The 25773-nt window shown below is 43.3% G+C and overlaps 2 protein-coding genes across 4 annotated transcripts; both read right to left on the reverse strand.

The window, feature by feature from the left end:
• Window positions 1–637: 637 nt before the first annotated feature.
• ZDHHC1 (zDHHC palmitoyltransferase 1) lies at window positions 638–16188 on the reverse strand. Of its 3 annotated transcripts, none has more exons than XM_082229333.1 (12): window positions 15905–16188; window positions 11074–11172; window positions 9711–9929; window positions 9088–9263; window positions 8160–8261; window positions 7077–7201; window positions 6595–6753; window positions 5406–5518; window positions 3929–4014; window positions 3216–3309; window positions 2103–2217; window positions 638–1250 (listed from the first exon to the last, which is right to left on the reverse strand). In XM_082229333.1, the coding sequence occupies exons 3-12, from the start codon at window positions 9927–9929 to the stop codon at window positions 715–717; spliced, it is 1725 nt and encodes a 574-aa protein (XP_082085459.1). In that variant the 5' UTR covers window positions 11074–11172; window positions 15905–16188; the 3' UTR covers window positions 638–714. The 3 variants fall into 3 exon arrangements, with proteins under 3 accessions (XP_082085459.1, XP_082085460.1, XP_082085458.1); XM_082229334.1 differs by lacking the exon at window positions 15905–16188 and adding an exon at window positions 13299–13469 and having other exon boundaries at window positions 3216–3285; XM_082229332.1 differs by lacking the exon at window positions 15905–16188 and adding an exon at window positions 13299–13469.
• Window positions 16189–18195: 2007 nt separating this feature from the next.
• Window positions 18196–25729, reverse strand: TMEM208 (transmembrane protein 208). The gene is made up of 6 exons (XM_082229409.1): window positions 25590–25729; window positions 24300–24395; window positions 21850–21909; window positions 20650–20786; window positions 19587–19671; window positions 18196–18812 (listed from the first exon to the last, which is right to left on the reverse strand). The coding sequence occupies exons 1-6, from the start codon at window positions 25593–25595 to the stop codon at window positions 18675–18677; spliced, it is 522 nt and encodes a 173-aa protein (XP_082085535.1). The 5' UTR covers window positions 25596–25729; the 3' UTR covers window positions 18196–18674.
• Window positions 25730–25773: the final 44 nt, after the last annotated feature.

A 25773-nucleotide genomic window follows, 5' to 3' on the forward strand; every position in this document is an offset into this window, starting at 1 on the left:
GTTCACAAGCACCCAGGGGCCTCGTCCTTGGACTTTATCTCCTTGCACACCTTGCAAAGAGCCTTATTTTCCCCAGACAGCATTTTCAAGGGAAGCCACCCACTCAAAGTCCCTGGTTCTGGTCCTTGGGCATTGATGCAAGTCCTCCACTGTGAATCTGCATTACAAGGCAAGAATAAGCCATCACAGAAAGAGAAAACCCTTTCAGACAGAGAGATAGAAAAACAGGGAGCAGTTTCCAGAGGAGAGTGTAATCCATGCTACTGTAGGACGAGTGACTTTCCCACCCTGCTCCTTGCACTGTTGTGGTAGCTGCTTTTGGCACCCCATAGGAATATGCTGCGTTAAGCAAAGGGCACAGGCTTGCTTCTGTGGGATCTGTAAGAGAGCTTGACATAAGAATCCAACCACCTATAAGGCTTAGCCTTAAACCTTCAAACCTCCTGGTACCCATCAGTGAGGAAAGACTGTTGCCCAGGAGCAGATTTCTACAATTCTGTTGGCCTTCAAAGGCAAAATGACTTCCCTGCAAAAGCTACAAAGATGATGGAATAAGCCCTCTCCCCTATCCACAAAAGGCAGGTTAACAAGGAGCCATGACCAGCCAGCTCCAGAGAGCAAGACAGATGACTCAAGATTAAATCCTTGAACATGAATATATTTGGAGAGTGAGCAGCCCACACATCCCTTCTTCTGCCTTGGCTCTTAGGATGTCTAAGCTGCAGTTGAACTGGTGGTTGAGTCCCATACGTGGCAGTCCTGATCATCCACGTGCCGTTTACTGGAGCATTTTCTGTGGGGGGGTTCAAATGATGTTTCACCAGACCAGGGTTTGGGGACAGGTGGCTCCCCACTGCTTTTGCTCACAAAGATGGTTGGGATCTTAGGAGACAGTTCCAGCTCTTCCACCCGCTGCCCTGCAGGTGGCTGACAGTTCTTGTCTTTTGGGTTGTGCGTGGTGTTCTGGTGCTTCTCTCCTCCCCCTCTGGAGTGGACGGTGGGAAAGGGGAGATGCCGAGCGTTGCTCTGGGAAGCTGCATTTGGGGCACTGCTCCCCAGACGCGTCTGAGCCACGGGGATCTCATCCATGGACTCAGCTGACTCGGAATGGTAGTCAGCTGGAGGACCTGCGGCCTGGACGGAACCGTTGCTGCCTGTGGGTGTGACTATTTTGGGAGGGGCAGCCGGCATGGGAAGGCGAAGGCTGGAGGACGAGGATGTTGAGGAGGTGGCACCTGTGATGGAAAGTTCTGCAAACATAAGAGGAAGAGGGTGTTAGGAAATGATATTTCCCTCCTTCAGCAGCAACGGCAGGGAACCTCCAGACCACAGACCAAATTAAGTCTGGAAGGGCTCGTAATATGCCCTGTGAAGACATCTTCCACAAACCACACATGACCTTATGTGTGGTATCAGATGTGGGCAGGTAGAGATGTGGCTGCAAATCAATAATTGGAAACCTTAGAGTGTGCCCCTGATTGTTCCTTGGCAAGTGAGGCTTGCCATCAGCATCAATCACCTGATTGGTGGTGACAACAAGCCTTGCAGGGATTGGCTGTGCTTCTGAATTCCCAACTGGCATGTTTCAATTAGGAACTCCACAGTGCAGCCAATCCCCACACAAAGAGGGGTTTGCTTTAAGTACTGACCAAGCATTTACACTAGTAAGTTCTGTTGCATCGCCTGATGACTGACAGGAACTGACAGGTAGGCCACCTTGCCCACCTAGCATACTCAGGGGAACTCAGGATCAGGCCCAGCAGCTGGATCCTATCCACCACCCCTGTTCCACAAGAAAGGCCAAGAGGCAAACAGAACAGAGCTCCAGTACATGTATGTTTAGAGCATGTAGAAAGAAGTGATCTAGAGAAAGGAGAGGTGGCAGCTCTGCAGTTAAATCTGGAATCTACTGATTGGTCAGCTAGTGGTCACATGTGATAATAAGTTATATGGTTTCTGCTGCTGAGAAGAAATGCTCCAATGTTTAGAGGCTGTGCAATGATGAAGGAAGAGAAAATGCCTGCCTTCATACACCATTCATGACCCCCAAAACTCTATTCAAATACTTTCTACTTCTGACTCTCTCCACCTTTTCCTTTTACCTGGTTGTAAAGCTGGAAGAGAGGACCATGGGCCATCAGCCATCTTGGATCTTTCTTCTGACACAGAAGAGGGGACCTTATGCAACTTCTTTCTCCTTTTCTTCTTCTTCTTTTTCTGAAGTTACACAACAAGACAAATCTGCTTAAAATCATTGCAATTTTAATGGTTAGAGGAGGGGTGGCTAATCTTTTAGTGGCCTGAGGCCCAGATTCACCCTTGGCCAGCCCACTGGGGTTGAATGCCAGTGGTGTGGCCAAAATACACTCTCATGCTACACTCATGGGAATAATCACACAGCCTCCTGCTTCAGCTGATCTGTGCCGATCAACTGAAGAGGGAGTGTTATCACTCCCTTCCTGCTCATAAAATGATTAATCTGATGACCAGGGAGGAAGTGAGTTGTGTTTCCAATAGGGAGTGGGCTGAGCAGAGAGAAACAAAAAACAACAATGGCTTTGCAACTGCCACAACAGATGGGGACTTGGAGGCAGGGAAAAAATGCTTTGGGTGGTTAGCCAATCCCGGATTAGAGTGACAAAGAAGGACCTGGATGACCAGAGTTAAAATTCCCACTGAGCCTTGAAGCTTGCACGGTGGCCTAGGAGCAATCTTGGGCCAGTCACTATTTTTCAGCCTCCCTCCCTCTCTCTCTCTCTCTCTCTCTCTCTCTCTCTCTCTCTGTGTGTGTGTGTGTGAGGGTTATTGTTTTTTACAGTTAAGTGGTATACAATTTTAAAAATAAAATAATAAATACCCTCAGAATGAGAGAGATGATTTTCCATGAAAACATGGAAAAGAAGGAGAAAGTGCACATCTGACCCTTTTCATATTTAGCCTCAGTACAACAATGCTTTCAGTTTAAGAGCATTCAGAACCCCATTCCTCATACTACCATCAAAGTATGAACTTTGTAATTTTGCTTCAGTGGAAGGATACAAGCAGATAAAGGGGCGCTAACCACAGAAGGGTAGATGTCAAGGATACAAGTTCAGCTGTGAATGATAACAGCTGCAGATGAAAGAGGAAGTGTGGCATGATGTCTTATGCCCCAAGATCAGGCGCAGCAGCACAGCCCCAGCACAAAAGCTAGAATTCACAGCTCTATCTCTCACCTGTGGCTGGTCTCCATCTTGCACCTCTGATTGCTCAGGGGTGAGGATGAGTTTGGTGTCTGAGCCATCGCTGCGAATGCAGAACTTGGTTAGGCTGAAAACAGAACAGGCAGTGCTGATTTCTTACATACCAATCCATCTACAGTGCAACAGATAAAAGCTTCACCTCCTTTGTCAGCCCATCAAGCCTTTGCTACTGGAGTTCTAGTCTGACCTCCCAGAATTTCTTCAGAAAGAAGAAATGCCTTCAGTTTTTGCTTTTTAAAAAATACAAAAACAAGTAACAAAATAAAAATGTTACAACATGTAAATTATAATAGGTTAACATAATTTTTCTCTTCATGTGAAATCCATTTGCAACGTGGATAATTTCTGTATATTTCATCTTAATATTCTAATTTGTATTTAATCTCTTTTCCATAATTTGAGGAAATGCTTTGATAAAAGTTGCTCCATGTGTCCCTTTAGTAACATTTATACACAGGGAAGCTCCTTTATAGCCCATTCACACAAACAGCTAACCTCTCTACTTACACCTATGAGATTATGTACATTGAGAATGGTGTTATGACACCTCACATGCCTGGAAAAACTGGAAGTGCTAATTTTTCCTCCCCTCAGAGTGACTTCATTAAATTACCTGCTGTGACTCTAGAACAGCTTCTAGATAAGCTCAGTTATATGAAAAGAAACTTGGCATCAGTTTTACTCACTCTTTCCCAGATGCTAATCCTGTAGAGTCTTCCACCTGGATCTCAGGATTGGTATATCCAAGGCTTCCTACATAAAACTGCATTTCCTGAAACGTGCAAGAGTTATTTTAAAACAGAGGCAAGTGAACAACCCAGACATCCAGGCAAGTTAGTTTCCCTCTCTTTATTGTAAGTCAAAATTACTGTAAAACGCTGTTTCTACAAATGCCTCCATACTGTGGGGCAAAGAAGGAACATTTGGTTATTTAGCTCAGGTACCTGTAGATTTCAACATCATCAATACTTTTTAAAAGCTTGGTCCTATAATATATTTTCCCAGAAGGAGGTCCCAGTATGTTCCATGGGGTTTGTTCCCAAGTAAACATGCATAGATTGCAACGTCTTAAAAAATCTCAACCAAAATAAAAATGAGAGCCACTTGCATATAGTTCATTTTTTCTAGTTGTATTTTAGATGATAAAAAGATGAAAGGCTTGGGCAATAGTTTATGAACTATATAAAATTATGCTGTGTTTAGTTGAGCACCAACACTATCAATCACTTCATTTAAATGTCACTAGCTCCCTATTAATGCCATGTTCAAATCATGGCTTGCACCTCCCTTTGACAGCTTGGTTTTAGTCTGCACAAGTTTCTGCATGTTTCTTGCATATCTGAAATTCAGCTCAAAGTTAGATTCAAGTATACAAGCTAAACTGTCTCTCACCATGCAGCACTGAGAGACTATGGAAGATCACTTTGTACCCAAAGTGCACAAAATCCACTTGGAATGGATGATTCCTTTAAATTGTACAACTGAATTTATTGTCAATATGAATACTGTCTATACATTCCAAGACAGGATTGATCAGGCATATGCTGCATGAGAATCAATTTTTTTAAATTCTTTTTAAAATTCTTTTTAAAATTATTCTTTTTTAAAAAGTTGTAAATGCTGTGTTTCTCTTAAAAGAATAATTTGGTCAGTATTAAATGATCCAAATATAAGCATCATTTATATAAACCAAATCAATGCCCTCTGCTAGAACCATTGAGTTAAAGGAGATTTGTCTATCTATATCAGGGTTGGGAAATCCCAGGACTATGGGTGCAACTTGGCTTGGCATGGGTCCCAATTGGGCCCACAAGGTCATTTCATCCAAACCTGATGCCAGGTGTGGGGCATCAATTGGATCAGCTGCCCAACTGATTTCCCCGATCCCTGCAGAAAGCAGCTTTGCCAGCTCTTGAGAGAAAGACCTTTTGTGCTAAGATTTTAAATACATTCCCAGTGTAGGTTTTAAAACACCACCACCACAGAGCTGCCTTTTACACTTCACCTCTAAAGAGCAGGCAGAGCACTTTGACTCTCAATCTCAGTAATGGGTGCTACCATGCTGAGACTGGAAGAGAAGCTGCAGGAGCCAGCAAACTACTCTGTGTGCCTTGTCAGGTCAGATCCAGCCCATAGGTCACAGGTTGGTCACCCCTGCAATACCTGAATAGGCCTCACTTGAGAAGGACAGGATTCTAGCTGCTTGACAGGATCCTTCATCTCATGAGGGGGGCGTTGCTGCACAATGTATTCGTAGGTGGTCAATCGATGCCACACTAATGAAACGGAAAAGAGAAGAATTAAATGATAGAAAATCTGCCAGCTCAGGCACTGCATGAATAAAGGTGGAAAAGCTCAAAATTATTAACTAACATTCTCCTTATTGGTTCTCAATAAATAATACATTTTTCATTGTTAAATCAAAGAGTTACGTAAACACTGCATGCAAAATACTCCAATCCAAACAAAACAATCATGGGTGGTCCTTGGATAACTGTGTTGGGAGAGTGCTATGAACTCCACTGTCTATCCAGACTTATCCAGATCATAAGTGAATGTATGCCCCAGCCACCTTCACCTTCAGCTGCATTCACACTTTAGAAAGATATTTGAATGGGAAGGTACAATTGCCATTCTGCTTATTACTACCCCACCATTTGAAATTCAGGATAGACACACACTCAACCACTGGGGAATGGAAGCAGACAACTGTTGGAATAAAAATGCTAAGAAGAGTAAGATGAATCTGAGCAGAGAGAAGAGAGACCAACTACATCAGCTTAGCTGGGACCAACTGCTATTTAGCTCCTCTTCTCCCAAAACTGCCTCCTCAGTGGCCAGTTCAGCTGGTCACTTATAAGGGGAATTATGTAACTTTAAGAGCCAGTGTGGTGTAGTGGTTCAGAGCGGTAGTCTCGTAATCTGGTGAACCGGGTTCGAGTCTCCACTCCTCCACATGCAGCTGCTGGGTGACCTTGGGCCAGTCACACTTCTTTGAAGTCTCTCAGCCCCACTCGCCTCACAGAGTGTTTGTTGTGGGGGAGGAAAGGAAAGGAGAATGTTAGCCGCTTTGAGACTCCTGAAGGGGAGTGAAAGGCGGGATATCAAATCCAAACTCTTCTTCTAAGACTTAGTATCTGAATTTGCTTGTCTTTTCTCTTCTCTCATTTCCTTTTCCTTTTGTATTGTGCCTTAGATTGGAAGCCCGTGTGCAAATACTTACTTCTTTTTATAGTCTCGGCAGAGTATTTATATAGACAATAGAAAACATATCCCAGTTGCTCCTTACACAGCATGTGCACAGCGGGGGTTCCCAATTAACATGAAATACAGGATAAAAAGTGATACCTACTGAGGTAAATGTGGAAGATCAGCAGGTGACCCAACAGGAACAGAGTCAGCAGCCCCAGGAGAATCAGAACCCCAGTCAAACCCAAAATGGCAGGTCCTTGTGTCTCAATGGGAGCAGCAGGAAGGAACACAAACCACACATCCGTCTGGTTCTTCAGGCCTAGAAAACAGAATTATGCAATTAAGGAAACTGAAGCCAAGTCTGGAGCCATGGAACATCTGAAGGGGAGTGATACTGAGAAAGTGCAAAATACCTTTGCTGCTCAGATCAAAGGGGAAAATTTCTAAGAAACTTTGAGCTTGAACATCTCTTTATAGATGTTAACTATTTAAGAAATTGCATTATGCTGCTCTTGATCATAGAATGCTGTAATAGTGTATGATAATTGGGATACTTAATCATTAGAGGTGCTCCGTGAGGGAACCTAGTTGAACAAAGTGTTCACATTGAGACAGTTCCTCATGCAGAGTGTGGGTTGATACCTTCAAAGTGCTGGTCTGTGCGCAGTCTCATGGGGTTAAGGAAGAACTCCACAAAAACGTAGCAAGCAATGAGTAGGATTAGGAGAAGGCCTAGGATGGCAGATATCACGCTGTTCAGAAAAAGCCTGCCAAGGAAATAGAAGGTCAGTTAGCACTACTCTGTCTGTTGAATGATCCGGGTTCTAGCATTATGAGAGGAAGAAGGTTCTTCCCATCTACTTTCTCCATACCATTCATAATTTTATACAACTTGCTTTTCTTTCTAAACTAAAAAGCCCCCAATGTTATGGTCTTTCCTCATAAGAGAGTTGCTCATGCAACTTTTTCCTGTTCTACAACATCCTTTTGAAAGTCCATTCCCAGAACATGGCACTCCGAGAGATCACACCATAGATTTGTATAACAGCATTATGATATGGCAGTTTTGTTTTCAATTCTGTTCCTAATGACCCCAAACATGGAATTCGTATTTTTATAGCTAATGCACACTGGGTTTGTGTTTTTATTGAACTATCCACCATGACCCTTAGATCCCTTTCCTGGTCAATCATTGTCTGCTCAGACCACATCAGTGTATAAGCGCAGTTGGGAATTTTTTTTTGCCTCAAAGGCCAGAGGGATGTGCATGTACTGTGGCACACACTACAGAACTCTATCCTAATTTAAGTTTGACTTGTGACACACATGCCAAAAAAGGTTGGCATCACCTACTTCAGAGCTACTAAAAGAAGACAAAGCTTAACCTTCAGTAGCCAGAAGGAACAGAGCAAGAAAGTGAGCTCTATGTCCAGCTGTTTGAGTTAGGGTTCCAAATAAGCATTTGGACAGAGATCCCTAATATTTGGCTAAATAAGTTCTAATCTGTGCTCCCTTTTAAAAGCTACTGAAGAAGTAGGCATGCAATTCTGGCTGCAAACTTAAGGGTGCTCTCTGATTTGTATGGAGTATGCTGTAATTTTGAAAAGGAGAGAAACTAGGTATTTGGACAATAGTGGCTGAAGCACAAGGCACAGGGATGATTCAACAGTCTTGCACAGTAGCTTTGCTTGTGTGGATTAATGCTGTGAAAGACATGACCCATACCAATAGTTCCTCTCTCCCACACAGTTGTTGAGCCACATGCAGTGATGATCAAATCCACACACACACTTGTTGCAGGTCCCACAGTGCTTTGATCTGGAGCTCCTAACAATAAGAAAGGAATGTTCATGTTAGAGTGGATAAAACCTGCAAAACAGAACTAATTACAGTTTGTTGCTCATGCCTCTCACAGTCTGGGATGCTACGTTAGATGCCTAAAACACAAAGAAAAGGGGAAGAATAGCACACCTAAGTCTACTAAAGACCAACATTACACACTCTCTTTCTCCTCCTGTTTCTTTCTCTCAGGCTACAAACCCAATTGAGCCTACTTATATATTTTGCAACAATGCAACTCCCACTTAAATGCAATGAAGCAGCACGAGACCATTGCTCTTTCCTTAATTGCTGTTGACTTTTATGCTTCCTGCCAGCACACCTGAGCAAGACCATTCTAGCCTCTCTCTTAATGCTACAATAAAAATACTGAAAGACGAGTATGTTGGGCAAGCCAAAATCCCTACCTAACCACTGTGTCCAACGCACAAACACAATGGTGCTGGTGGTTATTGTGCTGTCCATGACTTCCTGCCACCAAGGTAGCAGAGCCACTGGCTTCCAGTGAAATGAAGCAACAACAAAAACACAGGACCCTACCAACAGGAACAACCATTGCCCTGTCAGTATTTGTTTCCATAACTTGAACTGAGGAAAAATTAAGGACTGAACTGCTTCTGGAACCACAAATGGGTATTTAGTTGACAGCCTTGTGCTCAATAAATCTCCAGTTCTCCAATGAAGGTAGAATATAACTCCACAACTATTACACATATGCTTCATCTGATATTTCCAATACTTGACTGCTGTCTGTGAGAGGATTCAATGCAATAAACTTACAGAAAACACAAGGAAGAGAAAGACTATTACTTACACATTGACATCACAGATGTGACAGTGGCGGTTTTCAATGACATGAGCATGCTGGCTTCGATTGAAAGTAGTGAGTGGCCCCTGGTAATTCTTCTCTCGCACACCGTCATCAGCTGGGTCAATAGAAACTGCTGTAAGATGAACTATTAGATGGCAGAGAAAAAACACTCCGGGACACTGAAGTGGACACAGTTAAGGGTTGTCTCTACAAATATACTTCTCATTTTCAGGGTCCCATTTAAGCGAGCAAAATATCAGTTTTTAATCTCTTCAGTTAAGAAAAAGGCCTCTTTTGTCACCAAGTGAGTCAAAGGATTCAAATTACCATTCATTCACAAAGGCACAGGAGAAGTAAAATTAACAAGGGATGTGGGCAGCTTTGAGAGCAAAGGGACACAGCAAAAGGGCATGAGCCATTAGTGTACAGAAAATTGCATTTATTCTTTCAGAAAGCGTAATGCAACAATCCTACAAATTGCAGTAAAGTAAGGGTATAGTATGAACGAGAGGAACACTCAGTGATTTTGCTCACTAAAGGTTTTCTACCATTCCTAAATAACCTCACCAGTAATTGTGACAGCTGTATTTGCAATACTATGCTGAAACATCAACATGTAAGGATACAATATACCCAGCAGGAACCCAGTGCGCAGGCAGGAGTGGCACAAGGACACCAAAGCCAACCACTGCAAAGAAGAGGTAGAGCAGCCAAGCCACAAACTGGAATGGATGTGGAGGCCAGCTCCAGCCATTTCTCCGGGCATGCTGGGACTGGACCTCATGAGCTGCTTCATCACTCTTCTCCGGTGCTGTCTTATTAGGTGGTTTATTGCAGATGTTCATCTACCAGAAGCAGAAAAGAAAAATGAGAAAATGCTTTCTTGAAAGAGGCCCAGAAGACAAATTTTACAGGGATAAAACCTCTCTCAGTCAAAGCTTACTGTGGAGAAAAGGCCTGTCTAAATAAACACCAGAGAGGTGGCAACATAACGTGCCACAGCTTGTGTAGCTTTATTTATCTGAAAGATCAATTGCATTGCCCAAATATACCCACTTGACTACTTTGATCTGCGGAACTGGCACTGTTGCAGGTGCCACATAATATAATTTGTTCTACATTTGTAGAAAATGGATCTTTAAGTCTGGCAGGACCCACACTTTGGAACCTCCTGCCTATTGACATCAGGCAGACATCTTCACTGTCCTCTTTTCAGTGCCTGCTAAACACAGTTTTCTTCAGACAAGCCCAACCTGATTTATAGAATGTTCATGTGTTTTAATCTGTTTAGTTTATTGCTGATTTTTTTTAAAAAAAACAAAAACGTTTCAAACAGTTGCTTTTAAAGGTTTCTACTGATAACGTTATTGTTCTGTAAACCACTTGGAGGTTTTTAAAAAGCAAGCAGTGTATAAAAATTATGAAATAAATAAATAATAAAAAGGCCACCCCATAAGACAATACTGCAGCTTGCATTGTCTCTTTGGAGGTTTGCTTAGACCAGGTCTAAAGGTTACATCTGTTATACTGTTAGGCGTTGAGATAGGTGCAATGTTGCCAAGTGTGCTATTGCTCTAGGTGAGCACTGCGTAATGCTTTGCATCCCAAACCCCGTAGCTGAATGGGTATGTGTGTTTTAGTGCACTGTGGAAACATATCTCACCAAACATAAGTAGTTCTGAAGCAAAGTTTTTCCTCCCCTGTCCATATGTCTGCCTTTAACCAGTATGTATGTCTAATGACTTTCTGCATTTATGCTAAGTACTTTGACAAGCAAACAGAGGGAAGAGGAGGACTGGATTATCTCCACAAGTTCAGCTACTTTGTCTTCTGCACAAATCTAATACAAGCACCCTTACTTGATATTTATTACAAACAAGCAAAGACATCACATGAAAACTCTAAGCTTCACAAGGGGTGTGTAACCTGGAGTAGCCCAAGGCCATGGAAGACTATAAAAGTTGCAGAAGTCATGGAGGCTTCCCTTACCCCAGCCGCAAGATGGTAGCCTCAGTTTCTCAGTGCAGGCTCCTTTAATCTGATCATGTAGCTCTTAAAATGTTCTCATAAGGCCCACAGTCCTTTTCTCTATAGATAGTCAGAGTAAATTAGAAGGATTAAATAATATCAAAAACAATCTTTTGAAAAAATACAATACATAAAGGCTTCTGTGCCAAAGCCTTCAATACAAAAATGATACTTTACATTTTAAGTAATACTGTTTTTAAAAACAATTTTGTATCTTTTGCTGGGTACTTTTTGACCCATTTCATCTTTATCCAGTGAAGACAGGTGTGACGGAAAAGCCCACCAAATAGGTCATCCTTTATTGCAAAGCAAAGCCCACTTCATTCTCCAATATATGAAACTAGCTGAACTACAAAAGCTAAAAAGAGGCAAGCTATCCACTGTCTACTTTGGCTGGTGAAACTGGAACACAACATACACTTCTACAAGAGGTGAAAATTCATGATTCTCCTTTAACAGAGGTTTTTTGTTTTTTTTAAGCAGAGGCTAAAGCAACTGATTTTATGCATTGGCAGAGGAGTGACTTTTGATGCCACTCCCTAGGGAACACAACACTAGTGTATTGCCAGGTCTCCTAGACACTTTCTTATAAATACACACTACAACACAAGGACTGCACACGTGTGCTCACAATACTCAAATACACAACACCCAAATTTTTGTAGTCAGGGACTGCCAAAAAAAATTGAAAGAGAAAGAGTCTCAAGTGGCAACCACAGAAAGCTTGTGTAGTATGTAGTATTGTCTGGATGTCTCTAGTTAAAATCTGATCTCAATCATGTACGCACTAGATGGGTTTAGAGAAGCTATTTTTTTCCCCTGATCCAGACTTCTTCATTTGGAAAACAGAGATAGTAATATTAGACTGTTTTACAGGATTGCTGTGAGGATTAAAAGAAAGTGTTGTAAACATTCATATTATTATGAATCACAGCAGATGATTAAGGAGACAAAAATATATAAATCTATAGCTCTGCTAGATAGCACTTAACAGAAGCACAGGTAGTACTGTGCCCAGAGCTCAGAAAGTGCTCACACTAATGAAATTCCCTGTCGCAAAATGTGCCTAGAACAATGAGAGTTTTGAACACTGTCTACCACCTTAGTAAGAACTAGCTGGTAAGTGGGTGTTTAAAAGTTATCAAAGGCTAATTGAGGAAGGAAATATAGTGATCTGGTTGGTTGGAACTGGAAGCAAACATATTGTCTCCAAGCTGGGAAGAAGGGGAGTTATTTTTCCACATGCCTTTCCGAGTTCTATAAAGTGAAAACTGAGGCACCTTTCAGAGAAACAGCAGCCCATGCCTTAGAAAATTAGGTGTAGTATATCAAGAGATGTTCAGAGGCTACTAGTATGGAGAAATTAAAGTGTCAGTTCATAAATCACAACTGTCCAAATGCCTCAAATAGGATTTAGGAAAAAGCCAGTCAGTGGAAGTAAAGCACAAATAATGGAAAACTTGCATTTTCAGTTCTCAACATGCTACGCGGTCCAGCCGTGCCCAGGAAGCTCAGTTAAACATCAAGAGAGCCGTGGACTCAAAAAGGTTGAAAACCTCTGGTCGAAAGTGTCTAGCCTCCTTGAAAATAAATCTGGATGTCTGAACACTGAATAATAAACAGGTTGTCTTGAAGCACCCAGTGTATAACTATAACACAGGATAACTAAGACTTCATCCATCTGATGAAATGGACTGTAGTCCAGGAAGGCTTATGGCCACAATAAATTTGTTAAGTCTTCAAAGTCCCACAAGCATTAAAAAACTTATACTACTGTGTGTCCCATTCAAAGGGGCTCACTCCTAGGAAAGCGTGCACAGATAACTGCCTGCATAACTTCCGAGTAAACGTGTACGGGATCGTGCTTGCTATTCACTTCCGTAGAACTTTTATTATAATTCTAGCACTAATTAAACAGAAGTAGATTTAAAAAAAAAAACTAAAATAGATTTAAACTCGACAGCCAGAGAGGGAGAGACCAGCTCTTCTCAAGCCAAGACGCCGGTGATGGCAGAGTCCCTTCCTCCATCCCAAAACATACTTCCATAGAGGTTCGTGGAAAACCACGAGCACCCCATAAGTCCACGATCCGCCCTCCCCCGGCCGGGAAAGGCCTCACTCCGGCGGCTGTATAAATCCAACCCCCACCCACCGGGGGAAGGGGGGCCCGAGTCCGTCCTCCTCACCTTCCCCCCCCAGCTCAGTGGCAGTTCCGGGCGGCCACGCACCCGCCTCATGCCCGGGATCGGGAGGGCGCTGAGGGGCCCCCTTCCTCAGGGCAGGCCCTGCTGGACCAAAGGCTCCTCGGCGCGGGTCAGGCCGCGGGGCCCGTCTCCATGGCGACAGCAAGAGCAGCGGCCCGACTCCTCCCCCATCCTTCCAAGCCCCGCCCCGCCTCTCTCTCCCTGCCGCTCGCAGTTTCCTCAGCTATCCCCCAGGTAGCCCGCCCCCTCCTGGCAGGCACAGGGTACTGCAGCTCTCGCCGCGAAAACACGGGCGTATCCGGCGGCTTCATTTTTTTGGGCACCCGAAAGTCCTAATGCTCGTCGAAGGAAAACGGGCTCCTTATCACGCTGCTCGCTTCGAAAGAAGACTCGTTCGTTCCTCACAGCCCCACACAAATCTCGTTTCAAATACAGAGGGGACCAACGCCTCCAGCTTGAAGCAAAAGGCACCCCAATTCCGGACCAAAAGTGCCAAAAGAGAAAAGTTTCTTCTCCTGCTCATAATATTAGACCTCCTGGACATGCAATAAAGCCGAGGGTCTGAAGATTCAGGAGAACCAAAAGAAAATGCTTCCTCACACAGCGCGTAGTTGTCAGTCATATGGCTGTGGGGTGGGGGTTTTTTAAAGTTGGAATGTATACTTTTGTTTATATTTTGTGTTATTATTTATTGCATTTGTATCCCACGTCTTCCTTCAAGGAGCTCAAGGTGGAATACAGTTTTCCTCCTCCAATTCCCACAGCCCTGTGGGGCAGGTGAGGATGAGAGTGAGTGACTGGCCCAAGGTCACTCAGTGAGCTTCATGGTCAAGGACGGATTTGGTCTCCCAGGTCCTACTCTGACACTCAAACCCAAGCATCCCCAAACTTGGCCCTCCAGCTGTTTTGGGACTATAACTCCCATGATCCCTAGCTAACAGGACCAGTGGTCAGGGATGATGGGAACTGTAATCCTAAAACATCTGGAGGGCCGAGTTTGGGGATGCCTGCTCTAACCACAATATTGCACTGATTGCCTACAAGGGAACTTCCATTTGTACTATTTCATTTCCTCATCTTTTAAGATTATTTTATTTGCTTTCTGCGTTGGCTGCGAATTCTCCTTGCACTTTTGTTGCTCCTTTTATGTTTATTTTGATACTAAAAAGAAAACGCTATTCAGTTGTTAATGGTGTTTTACAGAAAATGGTCTCTCTTTTTTGTATTTGCTATTTTTTAAAGATGTTTTAACCCATGTTGAAAACCGTTTATTTTGTTTAGCTGGTATAGAAATTGATTAAATAAATGGAATTCACTAGCACAAGTTGTAGTGATGGTCTCCAACTTGGTTGGTTTAGAAGATAAGTCAAATTTATAGAGAATAATGGATACTAGCCACACAATGGTTGTGGTCTACCTCCATAATATTGGAGGCTGTATTTTGTTGGAGATATCAGTTGTTGGGAATCACAAGCAGACTTGCTTATGTCCTGCTTAGGGCTTCCCATAGGGAACTAGTTAGCCACTGTGAGAACAAGATGCTGAAGTAGAGGGCCCATTGGCCTGATCCGGCAGGACTCTTGTTACGTAGTGACACTTTTTCTTCCATGTCACTCGTGTATCTCAGAATATCAAAGACACAGTTGCCTCTGAACTTACGTAGAAAGTCTTGCACCCCCTACAACCACCCACCTGAAATTAAATGACAGGACTTCTGTGGTCTAGCACAGGGGTGGTCAGCTTTAGAGTAACTCCCTAAGGGGGTTGCATCGGCAGTGGGCAAAGCCAGAGACAAAGAGTGTTCTGAATTAAGTAATCTGGAATAGAGACTCCTGATTCAGCTTTCACCAGATTAAAGTCCCAGTCCTGTGCTAGTCTACTCAGATGTAAGCCACACTGAGTTTGATGGTATTACTCTCAAATAGATATACAGAATATGTTTGTTTGTTTGTTTGTTACAGCTATTGTTCTGGAAAGAAAGTGAAAGCTATTTCTTTTTTACTTTAGTGTGCTATACAAACAGGTATGGCAGAAGCATACCAGCTTGTTTTCAGATAGCTAAGGAAAATCATCTCTTCCCTACAACCAGGGGAAAAGTTGTTTAAAAAAATCAATTTTTGTTTATCAAATAAAATAATGATGCAATTGTTCTCAAACTACATAGAAAAAAAAGGAGAGGGAACTCACTTACACAAGAAAAATGAGGAACAGAACAGGAAGGAACTCTGATGAAGCAGAAGAATAGGGTAGTTTCAGGTGATGGATGCTGCATAAAATGAGATTGGGGGCCACTTGGAGTGCTGGTTGCTGACCTGTGCTCTAGCACTTCTTTTCTTACAAATTGAATACTTATTTGGTAAGAGTAGATATATGAATGTTATCCACATGTACACAACACGTGTGAATACTGTCTCAAAATATTTGTTTCTGTTCCTTTTGTACAAAATCAGAAAATGAGTTCAAAAACCTGGTATCTACAAACATGTTGAATTTAAACTTCTTTTTTAAAGAGCAATTTCCCTAGGCAATAAAAGTGGCTTTTAGAGTTCCATATTATCTCAACAATTTATTCTGAAAGTTGTACTTACATTAAATGACTAAAAAGCTTCCATTGTGGCTCCAGTAAGGCTATACACACAGACGCTTCGTTTTTGCCTGAAAACCAGGACACTCTGTCAAATGCAAAAGCTTGCATACCTTCACCAGAAAAGGCCCCAAATGAAGAAAAAACCCAACAACTTCCCTCTTGGATTACTGCATTTCTTTCACTTAGGCTGTACTGGACTCCATTCTCTCTCTTGAGGCAGCAGCACTGATGGAAACTGACTGGCTGGGAAACATGAAGAAATCTCTAAATAGAGCTACTGGAGTAAATCCAAAACACTGGAAGAAACCTAATGTGCAAAATATTTAAAAACAAGTGGGTTGCCACTCCCTTTCTGGCCTATGACGATGTGGAAGCTGTGCAAGACCACACCCTATCCAGCCTTCAAAATAAAAACCCCATTTAAAAGTTGAAATTCACAGAAATAATGGAGTACGTATTTTCTTTGAAGAAGGGGAGGGTACTGAAGGGAAGACATTGAACGGGGCTAGCAAGCTTTAATCAGACGACAGACAAGGGAAGTTGTATTTTAAGGAACAGACGTCATCCTTCCTTTCTTCTTTATCTTCAATGTTCCCCTTTCCTTCTCTAACCAGATGCTACTTCCAATTTGGGTCATGGGGTGGATGAAACCCCCCCCCCATTCCTAGTTTGTTTGTTTTTTAAGTGTTTCTAGCATATGTAAGATACGAGACAAAATGTTCTCACGTTTTGTGAGAAATCAGGCCACTCTCCCCTTTTCATTGTTTTACTTCTGCTCTACCACAACCCCAGAAAAATTCCTGTAGACCCCCATAATGTGAGAATGCACCCTCCCCAAATCTCTTCCTATTCCTTCTGATCATATTTTCAGGGTAATGATGCACCTCAATGCTTTTCTCCCTCCTGTTCTCAGCATCTTATTTATTTATTTAACTAATTAACTAAATTGCATCCTTCCTTTCAGGATACAAATCTGTCCAAGGCCAAGGGATATTAAAAAGTCACCAGGGTATTTCTCACAGGGCAGTTGATCATAGATCTTATTTGGCCGAGGATGGAAAAAGTTCAGTAAGAGCAGGCCATGAGGTGGTCTTTGCTGCCTCTTCTGAAATCCTTCCTGCAGGACAGCTGATGGAGATCACCTTGGGGAATGTCCAGCAGTTTGGCTGAGCACAGGAAGCGTCTGATGTCTCCAATGCCCTCAAGCAACTTGGCCTCACACTCCAGTCAGCTGGGGCTGGGGGTGGAGCAGTGAGCTGGGGAGAGTGGGTCAACATGCCCTAGCATGGTTGCTTCCAGTTGTTGTCTTCCAGATGCAGGGCTATGTGCTAATATTTCTGCTGTAGGAAGGCGGGGTGCTACTTCTGTGATGCTTTCACCCATCCTGCCCATGTCCTCTTGCAAAACAGCTCCCCTTACCACTCTGCCCTGAATTGGGGGCTAGATGCCACCAGTAAGGTATACTAAGCGCCTCTCCCGAAGCAAAGCCCCCTGAAGACATTCCTATGAAGCCAAAGTGGAGAACCAGCAGGAGGTCACCTCCACCTTCTGTTGTTGCTGGTTTATTTTAAGGGGGAGGCTGTCAGGCCCTCTGTCCCCTCCCGCTGCAGGAAGCAGCTTCAACCCCAGGCCCAATCTTGTTCCCTCCAACCATCCTTTTTCTTCCTTGCTTGGAGATACCGCTGGTCCTTACCATTAGTTTAACTTGCCCCCCTGTCCCTGCTTCCAAGGAGGCTCTAATAGCCTTGTGCCAAAGAATAAATACATTTCCAGGAGTGCTACAAATCCACAACGCACAAAGATTTGAAAAAGGGATTTCCAGCTCCTTCATCAAAGTACGTCAGATTCACAAGAAGCCAGTGCAGGGTCTTTCAGGTAGTGGTGCTAGGTTTCAGAAATTCACTGCAAAGGGAGGCCCATCTAACCTCATCAATTCAGCTTTGTTGTTATAGAGGACAGGGAGGCATACAATTGTGTATGAAATACTTACACGCCACCTTTCGGCCAGAGGTTCCTACCTGCCAGTTTAAAAATAAAAATACACCAGGATTTAAATGAGAACTTCTTTCAAACACCTCAACTAGCCTCTTATTCTCTTTGCCTTAAATGGGATGTGATCTTCTCTGAACTCTGGCTTTAATTATTGTTTTGACTGTTGCAAGTTTATTGCTTGTTTTGTATTTTGGTTTTATTTACTGTGCCCACTTAGAAATGGGTCAACAAATGTGAAAGGTACAAGTTGTGATGATATAAAATCAACTTCAGCCACAAGCACTCTCATAGACTCTTACAGCCTTTTGGGTTTTTTTAATGAACCATTTCTTAAAACTCTGCAGTGCCTCCACCCTTAGATTCATATTACAGCATCACTTTATAAAGATATTTACACGCCTCCAACATCCAAGAGGTCCCCTTCCCATTTGCCACAAAGCAGATGAAGGCCAAGTATCTGCCTGGCGACAGTTCCCCTGAAACAATTGAGCCTTACAGCGCAGATGGAGAACCTGTGACCCTCCAGGTGCTGTGAGACTCCAAATCCCATCAACCCCAGGGAGCATGGCCGATGGTCAGGAATATGGGGAGATGAAGTTTGGCAGCAACTGGGGGAGACACAGATTCACTGCCTTATAGTGAACTGCTGTCACAGAAGGGGAGGGTCAGCAGAGAGAAGAAACCCCTGACGTTTCTGATTGGTTAAAAAGAAATCACATCCCTGATAAGCAGCCACATGGAGACAACAGGTGGCATGATATCTATTTCCATGAGCACAGCTAAAAACGCTTCATCTGACGGCGTTCCTGCCGACGCTGCTTCTTTTCGTTGGGCTCCTGGTTGGCGGCTGAAGAATCTGCAGTGAGCCAAGGCCCTAGGATGTTAACCCAGAGGAGATAGAGTGCTCGACCCGGAGCCTGCAAAAAAAGAGAGAGGAAAAGATTTATTTTTTTTACAGATCCTTCAGGTACGCAACAACCCAAGTTACAAAAAATATATATACCAATAACTGTTTTCATACCAGCATAGTATTCTATTAGTTGCTATAAATAATAGGTGGTCTGAAGCCATGTTCCTTTGTCATTGCATGCAAAATGAAGTCTGACCAAACAAAGTAAAAGTTATTTATCGTTGTGTTTTTTCTTCTCACTCTTATTTCATAACCCAATTTTTCCATAAGCGTGAACTTCCAGGCCTGAACTTCTTTAACAAGATTGAGAAGCCTGACACTAATTCTCATTTCTCAAAGCTACCCCTTAATCTCTATAGGACAGCATTAGAAGGGCAGGTGATTCACCATTTCTCCTTGCACCTGGAATCTGGAGAAAAACTATGACTTTTATTCAAACATCCTAAGATGTTGGATCAAGCCAAAGGCCCATCTAGTCCAGCAGGCTGATCTCACAGGTGAACCAGACACCTGCACCAAAAATTCCCAGCAAACTGGTATTCTGAGCTTTATTGCCTCCAACAGCAGACATGGTATTTACAGACTACCTCTTTGCAGAAATGACCTTTTACAGTCCTCTCCCAATTATTCGTTTCCAAAAAAGAAGAATAAAACGTTGTTTTGAACACAGATAAGAGTATAAGGTTGATCCAGGCAGGTAGTGGCCGGGATCTGCAGATACAGTGGAAAAGGAAAGTTAGAAGTTCATTATGTACCAAACAATGGAGCTAGAAAGACTCACCAAGAGCCAGAAGTACCACACATAGAGGGAAAAACAGCTGAGGACTTGGATTATGGCTGTAAGCAAGATCACATCCTTCAGATGCCTGAGGATAAACAAGAAGAAGCTGGTGTTTACGGGTTCAGAGCATAAAAGCCTTGCCTAGGCCTGTGGTCCCAAAACCTTTCACTAGCAGGAAGAGCTACAGAAAACCATCTCTGCCATAGAGTCTGGAGACTGGAGGAGAGGGGCTGCAGGCAGGGATGGCATGGGAGTGTTGGTGGTCTCTGTGTGTGCGTTCCAGAAATAGCCTGGTTAAAAACAACAAGAAATATGACTGCTAGTTGATGCTGGCGCATAAGGTTCACTCGCCTAATCTATAGGGATAACAATTCAAAAACCTTATTGCTCACTAGGGAGCAAAATGCTGCTCCTCTTGGCTTCACCTCCCTAAACACAGCAAGATCCCTTAAGCGGCCACTGTGCTTTGCTGTCTTTCTCAGTCGCCTCTAGCGATGCCACTGATGCTGGAAGTACCAAGGCAACCAAGGCATCCAGTATAATATTTTCTGAGAACAGCCAAGGAAAATGTGAACTTTGAATCTAAATCTATTATCCCACAGCTCATAAATCCCAGTTCCAAACGCACAACTGAGCTCCTTGGAGGAAATTCAAATCTTCATTGTTATAATCAATGACCATCATATACTTTTTAATCTATATTAAGCATTATCAAGTCCATTCAGATTTCTAAAGTTATTTGTAATTTGTTTGCACCAACTGGGATGACAAATGGCAGAAAGGACAAGGAGTGAGAACAGCAACGTGTTTCAGGGGACAGTGAGAAGGAAGGACTTAGGAACTTCATTCTTCTTAACCACTGGGTGTACACAAGGAGGAAGGGTCCCGTCCCCCCGCAGTTTCTCAGTGAAGGAGCTGGAGAACAAAGCTCTGAGAAGCAGCCAATGGCTCCCCAAAGACACCAGTACCTTTATATGCTTCCTGCTCAGGGGTGAAGGAGATCTGTGTATGCACTCAGGCAGCAGATCCTGCTCACCTGGACTTGTGTAGTGTAGACACTCACTCTGCCATCCCCTGCTCCATATTCAGGTCAATTCCACCATCTGCAAGGCTGCCGTCATCCGCAAAAGAAGGCTTTGCCATGGAGCTCATTGAGCGGTAACTGGCCCCGTAGATCATCAAACTGAACACAAATGCAATCTACAAGGAGAAGACAAAAATCAACAAGGTAAAGATACCCAGAGGGTACTGGGCTCCATCTTTCATCATCCCTGACACCACTGGCTATGCTTGGTGTGACCGCTGGGAATTGGGAGTCCAAAAACATCTATAGCCATTCCTGGACTAAAGCACTTGGAGCCTTTTAAAGTCATAGAACCACAGAATTGTAGAGACAAAAGGGACATTGTAGCACTCTTTCAACTATAGCACCTGTCCAGCTTTTGCTCAACTTAGGAATGTAGGACATGGTAGGGTGAGGAGAAGAGGAGGACATGATAAAAGCTTTATAAACTTATACACAGCATGGAGAAAGTGAAAAAACTGAATGGCAGAAGATTCTGGACAAACTGCCTCCTCACACATGCACTCTTAACTTGCATCAGTGTCAAAAGATGCAGTGATTGCCACTGGCTTAAATGGCTTTTTATGGTCAAGAAGGTGGTTTGTGCACATGATGTAGTAGAGGGAAGTGAGGGGCAGATGGGGCTAGTCAACCTGGGAAGGTAGTCCATCTAAGTGAAGGAAAACTGATCCTAAACTTCTGCTGCCTTGTGGGGTATCTTTGGGAGAAGAAAAGGCTAAGGAGTAAACACTACACAAATCCAGAAGGAAGTCCCTAAGATGGTTGGATGGTGCCTTGTATGCCTCCTTCTGGCAACTCTTGCAGCCAAGCAGGCACCAAATGCATTGCTCTGCTTTCCTTTGGACCACATCAGCAAGGCTTGAGATGGGGGTCTTGTCATCTGGGCAGCCGAAGCCCTCAATACACACTGACCAGGCTTGTAACTCAGAGAGGTCACATAGGTGCTGCTAACACAATACTGAGCTAGATGGGCTCAATATTCTAACTCAGTATATGGCTACATATGGTAATGATACAGTATTTTCACTGTTGGTATAAATGCCATTATTTTCAGGGATAAATGAAGGGGCTGGGAGACAACATGGTTTTGGATTGCACTTCCCTCAGGAGATGACAATTTACACCATCAGAGTATACCACCTTCACCAACACAGTTCCCACCAGACATTTTGGACTCACCCAACTCCAGGCAGTGGCTGTTGCATAGAAGACCACAAAGTTAACAATTCCATAAATTGCCTGAAATTAAGGGATGACACAAAGAATAGTTTTGAATCTTCTTGCATCAAAAACATGAATGCAGTATAAATAAGTTCTGGAGGTGAGTGCCATTGTAGCCCAAACAACACTGTGGACACACAAGAGAGAGGAGGCAGCAGACTAGGGGGGAACCCCAACTATTTCAGAAGCACACAAAAGCCATTAGGAAAAAAAGCTGGGGTGGAAGGGAAACCCACAGAACACCCCAATGAGTGCTGTGTGAACTATGGAATACTTTCTGACTGTTTGGGACAGGGAGGGAAAAACTGGGGTGGGGGAGTGGGAAAGGAGGGGGAGTGAACTGGGAACACTCCACACTACAAAGTTTTATTGCAGGTTCCACTTGTGTCATCTAAATCTGAATGAAGCCACACTGGTGAAACCCAAACCCACCGTTCCATCTTCAGGCACAGCAGTTTATGAAGTGACAACTTCATACTAAGTTCCTTCCCTCCCAGACAGATATGGACACAGGCTGTCTTGTTGCTATTGATAGCTAAGGGTTGTTTTTGTTTTTTTAGAAAGAATGACCAGCAAAGGCCTATGGAGTAGCTACTTTAGAAGAACAGAATAGTTAAGACAGGATCTGAAAGGGCTCAGGACAGTGTGTATCCATTCCACCTTCCTCTCCCTGGTTATTCCAATAAAAAGCAAACCAACCCTGTGAGATGGGCGAAGCATCATCTCCAACCTCCCCTCTGATCAGTCCAGTAATTGACTGTGTGTTAAAAACAAATGGTTTGGACATAATGTGCATTTTAAAAAGACTAATGTAAACAGCAGCTGCAGGATTGGGACTGTGGCATAAAAAACTTTTGGTTTCTGGTTTGCTTTTATTATTTACCCTTGTGCCATAGTCCCACCACAAGCCACCCTTCCAATGCTGTCCTTGCTCTGGCAGAAGATCTCCTATTGACACCAACAGCATGTGTATTTTAATGAACTGAATAGAGTGAAAGATTATGAGTCATGGGGTGTGCAGTATGTGTATATGAAGTTAACAATACCTAGCTTATCATTTTTAGTTGCTATTTTGATAATGTTGTTAATGTATTTATAGATTCTAAATGCCATACTGATTTGTTAATCATATAACATGACTTTTGCTGCAATCATGATGTTTATCTTTTTAGTTCCGTCTGGTTAATAGTGTTTTACAGGTGGTAATTGTTTTATTAATGATTTGCTAATTAATATGATTTATGCTGTATTTGTGATGTTCTATTACAAGGGTCAGCAAATTTTTTCAGCAGGGGGCTGGTCCACTGTCCCTCAGACTTTGTGGGGAGCCGGACTATATATTTGGGGGTGGAATTGAACGAATTCCTATGCCCCACAAATAACCCAGGGATGCATTTTAAATAAAAGCACACATTCTACTCATGTAAAAACACGCTGACTCCCGGACCATCTGCTGGCCAGATTTAGAAGGCGATTGGGCCAGATCCAGCCCCCGAGCCTTAGTTTGCCTATCCATGCTCTATTATGTTATTGTTATTTATTGTTTGTAAGGTGCTTTGAGATTCATTTGAATGAAAAGCAGGATAGAAATGCAACAAATCAAATATTCAACAGCTTCATTTCCGTGGCAAACAGCAGCTTCAGGGCAGAGGGTAAGGTGGGGGGCAGAGAGGCAGTGACAGGAGGCTGGTTTGTTTGGATTGGAGCCTAAGACATAATAGTTAAACCCCGTTGTCCCACAGTTCTGAGCATGCACATCCCCTGCCCTCTGACTGCTTTTTGCAGTAATAAAAAGCTGCATGCTGAACATGTTGCTTGGCTCAGTTCAGGGATTGAATTCTGAATTTCCTAGGTTCTGGCCCTGATTATCACTAAATCACACTGCCTCCAACCATCACCTAGTCCCAAGCACCCCAGGTAGGCAGGATCTGCCACATGCAAGCTTCACTAATGAATGGCTCGCACTCAGACCAGAAGAGGTTTTTTCCAGGGGGGGGGGGCAGGATGATAATCCTTTCCATGAAGAAACTGAACTGTCAATCAAAAAGAAAAGGAGACTGGCTTTCCAGCAGCAATGCAGGCTCTTGAACTCCATGTTACGTAGGGCAAGGATGGGCAGTAGTCCAAATCCAGGGCTCACCCATATAATATCTGTTCCCCTTATCTCTCCCACCCTGACATTTTAGTCTTAGAAGTGGTATCTCACAGCTTGCAGCATGTGAGGTATCAGTTCTTACTTCTTTGGGCCTTGCACAAAGTAAAAAGGGAGGGAAAGATACCCAGCAGGTAAGCTATTCAGAACTAAAGGTTGTTTGTTTTTTAGAACTGCAAATACTTTCTGCCCAAAATATCCAGGCTGGCCTTGTCCACTGTATAGAATCTATACACACAGAGCATCACACACTTACATTAGCTCCCAAGATGATCCGCAGGTAGAACTTCAGGGTATCCTTGTTTTCTTCAAATATCTGCTTTTTACCTTTGGTTCCCACCTTTCCCTTCGGCTGAAAAAATAGAAAAATAGGGACTGAGTCAAATGCTAAATGTGCTGAATAAGCCAGTATCAAGGAAGTTCATTTTAAAAAAAAAATTACCCTTATTTTCTGATCTTTCACAAGAGCCTGTGTGAGTTATTTTCTCTCTTGCACAACAAGGTTGTGAAATAGTTCAATCTGTCCAGTTCATCTGAGATTTGAATCCAGGTGACTCCTACCCAAACCCAACACTCTGGACTTCTGAATCACAGAGTAGAGTAGAACCAGCACAAAAGCTAAAACTGAAGTGGCAGTGTTCCGAAATGGAGACGGGTTAAACAAACGAAGAATATGCAATTATTACTGTTATGTATTGAAGTTCTCACCCTGGCCACCCATGTATATAGTTTTCACTCAGGTCCACGTCAGTTACTTTAGGCGGGAAACCCTGCGTTGTTGTTGCTACAATGTTGACAGCCGGCGGCCTATAAAAGCGGGTCGGCTGAGCTGTTAGCTGTTCAGTTCAGTTCTATTCCAGCTTATGAATAAAGAGCTGCTTTGAAGAATCGCTGTGTCGTCTGATATGTTCACCCACAACTTAACAATTACAATTTACAGAATTGTAATATTAAAGTGGGAGAGAGTATTTACCTTAAGTAGTCTAGGTTCCAACAATTCCAAAAGGTTTCTCAGCAGCTTTATTTACTACACCTTGCTGCCCAGTTACAACCTTAAGCCTATTAAAGTACTGTACATATAACAGGAGTAATCACGTATTCTTCCTCTTTCTACTTATACCTCTATTCCCCCCCACCCCGTCTTCGCTTGTTTCCATGTGTCTTTTTAAAATTGCATGCAAATTTGGGGGCGGGCCTGTCACGCCAGTTTTTTGTGAAGTGCCACATAGCTGGCACCACGTTAAAAAATAAAAATAAAATAAAACTGCACAGGAAAGGGGGAAATATGCAGAGATGAAAGCTGATCCTGAATGGGGGTGTAAAAATATCGAGGGCTGCATCCGAATACGTCGCATATGACATACACCAGCTGACATAAATGGAGTCAACTCCATTGATTCCAACGGGTCTCCTCTAAGTATGATTTAGCCAGAGAGAACCCACAACCTTCTTCCGGCCCCGATCCGTGCCAGGCTTGGCCCCCCGCGCACAAAAATCCCCACCCCACACGCTCGAAAGCTCTCCACGCTCGGGCCCCTTCACTCACCGCCATGGTGGCTCTACGGTGAGTCCCAACGACAGGCAGGCAGAAAACCCACCAAGTCAGCACAGCAAGACTTCCGGCACAGGGATCACTACGTCATCGCTCGCGCCAGACGCGGACAACAAACGTCTGTCCTTGGAAGACTACAACTCCCGAAAAGCATCGCGCCGTCGTCATGGAGAGACGA

Source organism: Podarcis vaucheri (assembly GCF_965113315.1).
Source record: "Podarcis vaucheri genome assembly, chromosome: 7".
NCBI lineage: Eukaryota > Metazoa > Chordata > Lepidosauria > Squamata > Lacertidae > Podarcis > Podarcis vaucheri.

Coding starts and splice junctions, on each gene's coding strand:
- ZDHHC1 (XM_082229333.1), bottom strand. CDS start 9,929: ATGAACATCTGCAATAAACCACCTAATAAGACAGCACCGGAGAAGAGT. Junction 6,754..7,076: donor CACAGACCAGCACTTTGAAG/GTATCAACCCAC, acceptor TCTGTTTTCTAG/GCCTGAAGAACCAGACGGAT. Junction 1,251..2,102: donor TCTTCCAGCTTTACAACCAG/GTAAAAGGAAAA, acceptor TTATGTTTGCAG/AACTTTCCATCACAGGTGCC.
- TMEM208 (XM_082229409.1), bottom strand. Junction 21,910..24,299: donor GGATCATCTTGGGAGCTAAT/GTAAGTGTGTGA, acceptor CCTTAATTTCAG/GCAATTTATGGAATTGTTAA. Junction 20,787..21,849: donor CAGCCACTGCCTGGAGTTGG/GTGAGTCCAAAA, acceptor TTCTCCTTGTAG/ATTGCATTTGTGTTCAGTTT.